Source organism: Sinocyclocheilus grahami, unplaced genomic scaffold (genome assembly GCF_001515645.1).
Source record: "Sinocyclocheilus grahami isolate Dianchi unplaced genomic scaffold, SAMN03320097.WGS_v1.1 scaffold1081.1, whole genome shotgun sequence".
NCBI lineage: Eukaryota > Metazoa > Chordata > Actinopteri > Cypriniformes > Cyprinidae > Sinocyclocheilus > Sinocyclocheilus grahami.
Window position 1 is genome coordinate 212,548 of NW_015506260.1, and position 11,466 is coordinate 224,013.

The window sequence follows — 11,466 nt, forward strand, 5'->3', positions numbered from 1 at the left end:
CTGTTGAGCTTATTATGTCACTATTGCATTCTAAAAATGTCAGGGCAACCTCCAGCATCTCTCGACTCATTGGCTGTAGCGCTGCCTAACGCTGGACAAAATATGCAGGACATGGCATCCTTTCTCAGCATCTGCCAAAAAAAACGGCATATGAGGAAGGTCCTCTACTCATGTATGGGTATGTTTTTAAATAATGTTGCCAGCCTGTACATTATCTCACTCATTATACTAATTATAAAATAAAATACAATAAATCAAGGTTTACAAAAATTAATACTGCTTCAAATTGAAACTATTATTTGAAATGAAAACAACATCAGTTATACAGTTTATTATACAAAATTATCTGACCTGAGAATGCAGTGTCTGAACAATCAGAAAACAAATATTATTCAAGTGTAATAATATTAATAACATGATGTGCAACTAGTATGCAAAAAAACCTCAAATTTTTCCCGTTTGGTATCCTCTCGTAAAACATCCTTGATCGCTGTGTGAAAATCTTTGTCTTGCTCTGTTACCTAAAACAGCCAAGTTAATGAAAATATAATTATATTTCACACTAGTTTTAGACATGATATGTTATATAGCATTTCTGTTGTGATTAAACCACATTAAATATTATTTTAAAATCCCAGTGGTACAATCCTGAAATGTGTAGAAAGCATGTGTAGGAAGCAAATATTAGACATTATCCCTTTAATTTTGTTCAGAGTCTCCTGAGGTAACATTAACACTGTTTGTACTTGCGAAGAGGTGTGTAACCATTGCACATGCATTGTAAACTTCATCCTGTGTCCGTATTTTCCGGAATATTTGTCCCTCATCCTGGAGAACGCTCAGAGTCTCTTTCAGAAGGTTTCGAATTTGTGTGGCAAATGACGTCCCGGGCTGGTCTGACTCCTTTAGGGAAAAGAAAAAAAAACACATTATGAAGGATGAGTCACCTCAACAATGAATCACATTTCTGTCATGCATCATTCAAAATGACCAATTCCGCCTCCCAAAATCTTCCAACAAATAAAGAACATTTAAATAAAATGCTAATTTCATGCACGTTCTCATTTGACTACTAAGGAAGATATCGTTAAGGCTTCTTATTAGTATACTTCTCATCACCATATGCTGCTGTCCTTGAATTTCCAGACTAGCAGCATCTCATAAAAGTGCTACAGACGATCACTCCCTGCTGCCATCGAACAGCACAACACATCCTCCCTGCCGTGCCCACCATAAGTTATTCCTGGCTCTTACATTCTGTTATACTCCAGCCAAGAGTAGTGACATTGAACAAGGACAGTTTACTTTGGTAGCTTTATGCATTCATCTTTTGCGAATGCAAAATCTGCATATCTATCTATCTATCTATCTGAGTATAATAGAGGTCAAGGTCAGGCCCAGCACCTGTTCTGCTGAAGAACTCTGGATCAGCGGATGTAAGAGGAACTCAACATCGTATGGACGAAACCTGGCAACCTCTTTCTCTAAGAAGAACTCCTTAAGGGTGAGAACGGACCGAGACAGCAAATAGTGGAAACGTGAGGAACCACCTGCTCTGTAAATAAAATTTAAGAGCACGGAAAGCATTTTTGTAAGTTTTTAAGTATATTTAAAATGTAAATATTTATATATTTATCATCATTTGGCAATTATCTGCCATTCTTCACCTCACCTCTTCACCGCTCAAGCTCTGTCAGGTTGGATGGGGGCAGATGCTCATTTTCTCAAGAATTATTTGATTGGGTTCAAGCCCAGGCTATGGCTGGGCCACTCTTGCTGTGTGCTTAGGTTCATTGTCCTGTTAGAAGGTGAACCTTCTGCCCAGTCTTAGGTTCTGAATGCTCTGGACTGGGTTTTCATTAAAGCTATCTCTATATTTTGGTGCATTGAGCTTCTCTTCTACTCTGATGGGTCCCTCAGTCCCAGTTGCTGAAAAACAGCCCCACAGCATGAGGCTGCTACCAGCACACTTTACTTTTGGGATGGTACTCTTCAGGTGATGAGCAGTGCCTGGGTTCCTTCAAACATGATGCTTGGAATTGAAGTTCATCAGGCCAGAAAATCTTGTTTCTCACAGTTTGAGGGTCCTTTAGGTGCTTTTTTGCAAATTCCAAGTGTGTTTTCATGTGTCTTCACTGAGGAGAGGATTGCATCTGGCCACACCAGCATAAAGATTGGTGGAGTGCTGCAGCGATGTTTGTCCTTCTGTAGGTTTCTCCTGTCTCCACATATTATCATGGAGCTCAACTAGAGTGACCATCAGGTTCTTGGTCACCACTCTAACCAAAGCCCTTCTCCATCAATTGCTCAGTTTGGCTGGGCGACCACCTCTAGGAAGAGTCCTGGTTGTTCCAAACGTCTTCCATTATGGATAATGGAGGCTACATGTTTCTGTGAACCTTCAATGCAGCAGAATTTTTTTCTGAACTCTTACCAAGATGTGTGGCTTGATGCAATCTTGTCTCTGAGCCCTACAGGCAGTGTTTTGACCTCAGGGCTTGGTTTTTGCTCTAATATGCATTTTCAGCCATTAGACCTTTTATTAAGACATGTGTGCCTTTCCAAATCATACCCATTCAATTGAATTTGACACAGGATAACTTCACTCTAAGTGTGGTAACATTTACAAGCAAAATGAATGCTCCTGAGCTAAATTTCAACTTCAACATATAAGGGTATGAATACTTATGCAATGGAATCATTAAAGTTTTTTATCTTTAATACATTTGCAAAGATGTTAAAAACCTGTTATTTGCTTTGTCATTATGGATAACTTCACTCTAAGTGTGGTAACATTTACAAGCAAAATGAATGCTCCTGAGCTAAATTTCAACTTCAACATATAAGGGTATGAATACTTATGCAATGGAATCATTAAAGTTTTTTATCTTTAATACATTTGCAAAGATGTTAAAAACCTGTTATTTGCTTTGTCATTATGGTGTATGGAGTGGAGATTGATGTGGGGAAAAAAAGTCATTTAAAGCAGTTTAACATAAGGCTGCAACATAACAAATTGTGAAAAAATTAAGGCACTGTATATATATATATATATATATATATATAATTATTATTATTTATTTTTTTTAATCATGCATATTCAATATATGTATACATTTTTCCTTGTAACAGAATTAGGTTAAAGTCACTGCAGTGTAAGATCTAAGATATCACAATCTTTCTGTCTGACTCACTCTGTGCCACCCAGGTCATCTCCTGTCTTCTGGAACGGCTGATCATAGCACTTTCTGTACAGCTGAGGCATTTCCAGCATACGCGATATATGCACCCCCATCACAGGGTCATTTACTTTATCTACACACAGAGTGATGATTACAGAAAAATAATTATAACTGAGTCCATCTGTTTTACAAACAGGCTCAATCTAACGGATTAAACAAACTAATTATGTGTCAGAATAGAATCTGAATCCCTGAACATTTGACTCACAGAAGGAGGTGGCGCTGATCTCCCTCGCATCCCTGGAGGTTTTGACGGTTCCTCGTACCCTCAGCAGGTCTCCGATCTCCAGCACAGTGCTCTTCTGTTCAGCCTCCGTCAGCCGTTTGAGTTCATCTTCAATGTTAAATCCTCTGGAGGATCCGTTAGGATCTCTAGCTATATTAACATTAGCACTGGATTAGTACTTATAATGGGTTAATGTCCATTACATATATTTTCTATAGTTTTTTTATTTTGGTGATTAAATATTTATTTAATGGTACTAATGTTGTGTCAGAGTTTTCATAACTTACATTTAGTTGATCCTCCTTGATCACTACATTTCTCATCTTTCCAACAAAGACAGTTTATGACACCAGTACTATCATCCACTGTGTGTTGAAGAAGGACAGACAAGAAAGAGTAAGTCCAGGTGTAACAAGTGCCCATTTTTTGGTTCCCAGGGCAAGATAACACACAACCAAAAGCAAAATTACTAGTCAAGTGCTAAAGTTTATGGAGCAACAAAGAAAATGTCCAACTTGACACTGACAAGCACTCATTTTTGTTGTGATCTTTTTGATAAGATTTTTTTATTATTATTTTTAACAATATTTTGAACTATAATTTATTTTACATTTTATTACGTTTAATTACTGTAACTATATTTTACGACTATATTTATTATTGTTTTTTAAATTTTTTTAAACAAAATATAGACCTAATAAGGCAACACTAAAATGTTTACACTTTAATGATGAAATATTAAAATAAATAAATAAAAAACATGTTTTTCCAGACCCCCATAGCAGTAGAAATCTTCTCTCTCCCGCTTGTAAACAACCGTCCCCAGTACATCCACCCTGAAGATTGGGTGAGTCTTGTAGAAATAAGCACCTACAAAACATCACATGCACGTCAAATATGGGAGCTTTCTGGCAACCGTACAAGAACAGATTATTCTTATCTATACATTACTATTTAAAAACAGCACCTGACAAACAAACAAGTAGCTGGAAAAATAATGAGAACACTTTCCCGCTTATGCAAAACAACAGGTTGCAGGACTACAGGTGTTTAGAAGAGAGTTCAGAAAAGTGCTGTAGTATTTTTATTCCCGTGTAGCTAAAGACAAATCCAGTAAGCAAAATCAAAGGGGCCAGGGGTTAACTGCTTGATTTTACGCTACCAGGTACTTGTCTGGACTCTTTCATCTGTAGGATGTCAGTGATGTAGAGTCTCGAGTATGCGGAGAAGACGGGGTCCAGACCCCACAGCACAGACGGCAGCTCATCAGCATCAGCATCTCCGGGATGCACTGCCATCAGACCTCACTGTGACACTACAAAGTTAAGCACCGAAAACTAAGAGAGGCATAAACACAGCAAGTCTAAACGTAACTCGTTTTACTACATGACACAGCAGCAGGAAATAAATAATGCTGGAGCCTGATGAACGCAAGGAGTCATGTTTGTGTTTTTCCGCTCTCTGCGCATATACGAAGGAGCTACGCTAAGCTCATGAATATTAATTAGGAGGATACATGACAGGACGCTCAAGGAAGGTGACCAAGCTACTTCTATTAACTAAATTTAGTGTACATACATGTGAATACAGGGGAAATGAGCCTTTGTTTTTAATTTTAAAGAAATGCATCAATATATAAAAAAGTAAAGCTGTAAAATATGTTACTAATTGTTAAACGTTTATTTTTATTTATTTGTTTGTTTACATACGTTTTTAACCAAATGATGTTATTATCTGGAAAACGGATTGTGGGGGGAGGAAAAAAAGAATAATAAGTAAACGGGTGACCAGGCGATGGCGCCATGTATCTAGAGAAAGCACATGTTCTCGATGGAAGAGCTCCAAAGTTTATGTCACAAATTGTTAGAATCACGCTTTTTTTTTTTTTACAAAACATCGGCTTACATTAAGTTTTCAAAGTATGGTTAGATCTTATTTCCAGCGTGAGTGAATAGCTTAAGGTAAAATGTGTGTTCCCTGACCGGGAATCGAACCCGGGCCGCGGCGGTGAGAGCGCCGAATCCTAACCACTAGACCACCAGGGAACGTTGCGTAACAGGGCCTTACCTGATCTAATAAAAGAACCTTAAAGGAATATGTATGATCCTCTGGAGTTTACGGAGCATTCCACTTGGGTCTTTTAAAACACTGTGAAGTAAGATTACATTTTCAGATTGTTTCTCCTTTTTAGTGTTTACCAGACAAAAAAACAGTCAAAAACACCATAAAAGAACTAGACTAAATAGCCATTGCTTTTATGTTGAGTCACTAAAACAGTTCTAAAACCCAACTCTTTTGAGTCAAAGTGTTTTTAACATTTTATAGGCCTACGAAAACATGAAATTAAGCATTAAATGGAAATCCTGTGGCAGGTAACTGTCTCTGTTGGAGGGTTGTCCTATCCCAGCAGTACCCGCTGGAGCCTGTCTGCAGGGACGCTGTTCTCCTCCTCTGACTCCGCGTCGCTACAAAAAAACAGTCAAAAACACCATAAAAGAACTAGACTAAAGCCATTGCTTTTATGTTGAGTCACTAAAACAGTTCTAAAACCCAACTCATTTGATTCAAAGTGTTTTTAACATTTTATAGGCCTACGAAAACATGAAATTAAGCATTAAATGGAAATCCTGTGGCAGGTAACTGTCTCTGTTGGAGGGTTGTCCTATCCCAGCAGTACCCGCTGGAGCCTGTCTGCAGGGACGCTGTTCTCCTCCTCTGACTCCGCGTCGCTCTGTGGGTTTGAGCTGCAGGGAGAGGAACACTGCGGCGAACAGAGGTAATGCATGAGCGGCAGGCGGTACTTCCCACAGAAATCCACAAACTTGATGTGCCTCACACAAGAGTCAAAGTAAACACCTAGAGGGCATGATGGGAGAGATATAGAGAAATGTGAAGAGGTGGACAAATATTCAACACGTCAAAGACAACTTTGTCAACATAAAGTTTTCAGTTTAGAACTTCGTGTCAACAGCATCAGTCAAAAAATAACTAGTAAAGAGGAAGAGATGATCAGTTCACATGCTGCTTGAACTGAGGCGCTACAGTGATCTGTCATGACACGTTAAAGAGCCACAAAACTTTATTTATTGTGGGAATTTCTTAGAAAACGACCAAATTTGAAAGCTGAGACGTTGTTACATACCTAAAGTAAGTGTTGTCAGTTTTCTCTTTGCTCCGCAAAGTATTTTTCACTGTATGAGAACATGATGTGTGGCGTGAGAGCGCCATGGCTTGTCGGACATAGCAACAGTAACTAAAGGGGGCGGGTCTTTATGAAGGGTCAATTGTGTTGATTACCACAAAAATTCCCTCTTGGTAAAAAAAAAAAAAAAGGCACAAATTTTTGAGTGAATGGGTTCAATCTGTAAATATTAAAATTCTTACTTTCCGCAATTTAGTCGCAAACTTGTGCACGTTAACACAATTTTAGCATGAAAAAATAATTTACTTCACAGAGCCCCTAAAGGAACCTTTGCAAAAATAAAATATCCATTGACTTTTGCATGCGAACAAGAAAAGAAAAAATTACTAGCATGGAAAATGTATTGTGCAAACACGAAAATTTCACATAAGCATGCGAATGTTTCACATAAGTATGCAGAGGCTTCACATGCTTGTGCAAACTTTTTCTTATTTGTGTGCAATAGTCTGATTTCTTTTTTAAAATTCTCTTTTGGTGTGTCATAGTATACTAATCTTTTCTGTGTAAAGTTATATACATTTTCACAGCTTTGTTTCACATGCACTCCAAGCACTTGCGCTACTTCCGACAACAGGACTAATGGATTTGGAACGTCTGCTTTTAAGCGTCCAGTGTAGACAGCCTCAAGCTGTAACAGTGTAACACCAATTGTTGTCCTTTTTTGATGAATGAGGGACAAGATGAAGTAATCAACACTATACCACAAATCTCATTAGTTGAGGTAACTGGTACTGAACCCAGAATATTCCTTTAATTAATGCATGATGCTGTCTAAAGCAAGGTTATCCTCACAGGATATAGATAATTTTTTACTGTTATCCTAAATATGTCTCTTTTTCACAGATTATACAGCCTTATTGTCCTCCCCTACCTGCACACTTTGGGTTGGGACATTCGCTAGCCAGGTTTAAATAATGGATCAGATTGGACGGTAGGTCACACGAGCTGAACGGGAGGTTCTGGGACTTGATGGTGCGTCCTGCCAGCTCCATCAGGGATGGAGGGTCGTAGGTCATATCCTTGATGAAGCGCACAACAAGAGGGTTTCCACGCAGACTGAGCTCCTGCAAATGGACGAGGCTGAGGATCTCACGAGGGAGGAAGGTCAGCAGGTTGTTGTGGAGACTGAGAGAGAGCAGGGAGTGTAGTCTGCAAGGACAGAAATCAGATGATACCATTAAAAAAAATCACATAACTTCTCTGACTGTACAACATACAGTAAGAAACAAAAGATCTCACTTGTTGAGCTGGGGCGGAATGCTTTGGATGCGATTGTCACATAGAACCAGGTATCTCAGACTGATGAGGTTAGCCACCTCAGGTGGGATGGAGGAGATGAGGTTTCCTCCCAAATACAGCATCTCTAGACTGTAGCATCACATAACAGAGGTCAGAAGTTGAAGACCCATGACATTAAAATCAAAGTTTTGTAGCTTTGTTTGTGTTAGCTTTGAGGCTTAGCTATACAGTATGCTAACATACTCCTACAAATTGACCAAACAAATTTGAGCAGATTTACTACCTGGAAAATTGCACCAAATACTAATTTCTCATCTTGCCAAAGGGGGTGTGTTTAAATCTTTTTTAAAAAGCCTGAATGAGAATGTGTCTGTTTTTAAATGCGAATATTAATATGGGAAAAGCTAAAGCGGTATTACTGTAATGTAGAGGTAAGCAATCATACAATGAGGATAAAAACACACCAATAGTGGGAAGTTCAGAGTTCATCTACTGTAAATACAGAATTTAGCAATGCAATGATGAAACAGGAAGATCTCATTTTAACTTTCTAAGTTTGAATGAAACGAGAGATCATTAACTTAAGAGTAAACAGACTGTTATGTCATGTTTAATTATTTGCCATAGAGTACTTAAGCAGTTCTCCCATTCTGTTGGTTAGTCTTTTACCCATAAGCCCCACCAACCAACCCCAGGCCATGCATTCAACTACTGTCTAGTTTTGTAACACTGATCCAAGCCAGATGCAAATCTGTACAAGGATCTCAACAGCCTTCAAGAGATACAGTATATGGTCTAAAGCAGAGTATCTATGTTAGGGTTATTCCAGTTAACTATAACTACAATACAATAATTAACTTAAAATAAAATAAATGTTAGCTGAAATTAAATAAATAAATAAAAACAATCCATTTTAACTAAATATTACATGTTTATATTTTTTTATACTTTTATTTTTATTGTTGCCAAAGCAACATTTCTCATTTTCATTTAGTTTGAGGTAGTAAAATAAGTAAAACTGAAAAAATAAAATTAAAATTAAAATCATATATTTAAAAAACATTAATTAAAATAGCAAAAACACACAATAAAAATACTAAAACTTTAACTAAAATTAAAAGAGCAAATACAAAAATAAAGACTAATTCGATTTTTTTTTCCAGAGTTTGAAACCTGGTTGAAAAGTCAGAGCAGTTTCTTCTTTTCATCTTCTTGATCTTACAGTAATGGCTCGCACTCGCACAGTAGTATTACCATGGTATTATGAAATAGATATATCATAGTAAATACCTCCATTATTTTTTGTGTATTTATAATAATTGATCAGAATAATCTGGTTTTTTTAATTATTTATTGATTTATTATTTTGTAGTTTGGGTCTTTGTATTAAGAGATGGTTCATATCTGGACAAAGGAACAAACTCATACCTGGTCAGGTTCTCTATTTCTGCAGGGATATTCTTCAATCTGTTTCCTCCAAGTGACAGAGACTGTAGTGTGGTCATTTTGAGAAACTGCATGGGAATGTCCTCAAACCTGTTCCCACTCAGATTCAGAGTCTCTACCTGCATGCGTTCGAACTCCTTAGGGAACGAGGACTCGTCCAGAAGATTGTTCTTTGCTACAAACGTCTTTAGGTTTGTTAGGCGCATAATGTCATCTGGTATGACTGTGAGCGCATTATTGCTGATATCCAGGTATTCCAGGTTGAACAGAAAACAAACGGAAGGTGGAAGAAACGATAAACGATTGTAAGTGAGATGCAGCTGCTGGATTTGTTGTCTTTTACTGTCCGTGAGATGATCCAAGCTCAAGTCGTCCAGATGCAGACGCGATAAATATAAAACAGAACACTTGTCGTCCATGCTTGGGAAACGAGCCATATGGACTAATTAGTACAGCAAAATAATAAAATAGGAATACAATAAAGCAAAGGATCAGACTTTTTAATGGTGCAACAATCTAAAAAGTTATCGCCTCGGAATTCTTGTCTTGAGCCATACACATATTATATTGACTAAAGTGACTAAACTGCAGCTGTGCGAAGGGCGCTCCTGAGTCCTGACCGAAGACTTTGGTTTTATCTGTACTGGAGTGCGCGCATGTGTCACGCGGCACGCCTCCTGCAGTCAGTGGTTGGTCATCCAGGGGCCAAACATGACTATGAGGCTCTTATGCGACCCTGCACGTCGGTGTTGCCAGACGTACGATAATTATCGTATTTGCTCGATAACTTTGACCTCTGTACGATGCACGATTAATAATGAAAAAAATAATAATCCCATAATGTACAATCATTTCAGAATTTTGTGACACTTCAAATGATGGCAGTTGTAGCTAATCATAGGGCTTCTATACTCCTACACAAATAGTCTCATTACAGCAGAGGCGGACAAAGTACTCAACTCCATTACTTGAGTGAAAGTACAGATACTGCTGGTCAAATATTACACTGTAAAAAATGACCGTGAATTTAACGGTAAAAGACTGTAAAAATGCTACAGTAAAAACCTGCTAAATGGTTAACGGTAAATTCCTCTACTATATACGGTGAAAAACTGTATTGGACATTACATGTATTGGACATAAATTTTACGGTAGTATACCGTTTTTGGAAGTGAAAAATACCTTTACAGTGAATAACCGTAAATTGACATTCCCAGAATTCCCTGCATTACATTTCAAATTTAATGTTGTTTTTGTTGAAATAACTATGTTCCTTAGTTTTTTCTTATCAGTTTAGTATATTAGGGTTGTGTGTTACACCTAATGTTGTTAAATGAATGTTTATTGCATTATTTCAGTGTCATGTGTGTTACCATGATGGTGTTTGGTGTTTGTGTGAATGACACTGTGCACCTTCTATATATGTTATTATTTAGAAGCTGCTTGTGATGGGCTTTGATTCATCATGTGACTTTCTCATCACCACCTGCATTTGGTGGTTATCAGTGTATTACAAAGGTACAAAACAGATTTCAGTACTTCAGTAGGTTGGTATATTAACATTATATCAGTTAATGAATTACGGTATTTAACTGTAAATTTAAGTTAAAACCATAAAACCTAAAACGTTGCTACCGTATTTTTTACGGTAAAATTCCGGTAACCACTGCTGCAATTTTTTTTACAGTGTACTCCATTACAAGTAAAAGTTGTAAAGACAGATTTTTACTTAAGTAAAATTACAGAAGTACTTGCTTTTAAAAGTACTTAAGTACCAAAAGTAAATTTCCTTTTTTTCTGTCAATGCACTGTTTTATTATTGTTGTATGTAATACTTGGAATACCTCTGAAGCAACTTACAATACATTACACCTACTGAATACACAGACTAGCTTGTAGTATCTTTGGAATAAAGAGCTTTTAGAATGTTAAAAACCTATGGGGAAAAACAAAACAAAACAAAAATTATTATTTAACACCCCTACACCCCCACAAAAGCAGGATGGTAGTGATCTCACACAGCTCTGGACACATCTATGTGTAGCCATTCATCCACATTTGAACAGAGTGGACAGTGAAATTGCTGTAAATACAGAGTGATAAGGAAGAAA

General features: G+C 37.4%; 2 protein-coding genes and 1 non-coding gene across 4 annotated transcripts; all 3 read right to left on the reverse strand.

The window, feature by feature from the left end:
* stn1 (STN1 subunit of CST complex) lies at positions 1-4,917 on the reverse strand. Its single transcript, XM_016252002.1, has 9 exons — positions 4,631-4,917; positions 4,243-4,338; positions 3,756-3,833; positions 3,451-3,618; positions 3,195-3,315; positions 1,405-1,555; positions 778-903; positions 449-521; positions 1-131 (listed from the first exon to the last, which is right to left on the reverse strand). The coding sequence occupies exons 1-9, from the start codon at positions 4,764-4,766 to the stop codon at positions 67-69; spliced, it is 1,014 nt and encodes a 337-aa protein (XP_016107488.1). The 5' UTR covers positions 4,767-4,917; the 3' UTR covers positions 1-66.
* Positions 4,918-5,441: 524 nt separating this feature from the next.
* Positions 5,442-5,513, reverse strand: trnae-cuc (transfer RNA glutamic acid (anticodon CUC)). Its single transcript has one exon. It is a non-coding gene; the product is annotated as a tRNA-Glu (tRNA).
* A 199-nt stretch (positions 5,514-5,712) lies between these two features.
* LOC107566535 (leucine-rich repeat-containing protein 58-like) lies at positions 5,713-9,932 on the reverse strand. Of its 2 annotated transcripts, XM_016252001.1 has the most exons (5): positions 9,338-9,932; positions 7,910-8,038; positions 7,542-7,819; positions 6,146-6,324; positions 5,713-5,881 (listed from the first exon to the last, which is right to left on the reverse strand). In XM_016252001.1, exons 1-5 carry the CDS (start codon positions 9,790-9,792, stop codon positions 5,867-5,869), a joined length of 1,056 nt encoding a protein of 351 aa, XP_016107487.1. In that variant the 5' UTR covers positions 9,793-9,932; the 3' UTR covers positions 5,713-5,866. The 2 variants fall into 2 exon arrangements, with proteins under 2 accessions (XP_016107487.1, XP_016107486.1); XM_016252000.1 differs by lacking the exon at positions 5,713-5,881 and having other exon boundaries at positions 6,017-6,324.
* Positions 9,933-11,466: the final 1,534 nt, after the last annotated feature.

Bases quoted from the DNA above. Each gene is read 5' to 3' on its own strand.
- LOC107566535 (XM_016252001.1), bottom strand. From the start codon at position 9,792: ATGGCTCGTTTCCCAAGCATGGACGACAAGTGTTCTGTTTTATATTTA. The intron at 8,039-9,337 runs GTATGAGTTTGT...GTGATGCTACAG, and splicing joins GAAATAGAGAACCTGACCAG to TCTAGAGATGCTGTATTTGG. The intron at 6,325-7,541 runs GTAGGGGAGGAC...CATGCCCTCTAG, and splicing joins TCCCAACCCAAAGTGTGCAG to GTGTTTACTTTGACTCTTGT.
- stn1 (XM_016252002.1), bottom strand. From the start codon at position 4,766: ATGGCAGTGCATCCCGGAGATGCTGATGCTGATGAGCTGCCGTCTGTG. The intron at 3,834-4,242 runs GTCTGGAAAAAC...TTCAACACACAG, and splicing joins AGATTTCTACTGCTATGGGG to TGGATGATAGTACTGGTGTC. The intron at 132-448 runs TTGAGGTTTTTT...TTTTTTTGGCAG, and splicing joins GGATACCAAACGGGAAAAAT to ATGCTGAGAAAGGATGCCAT.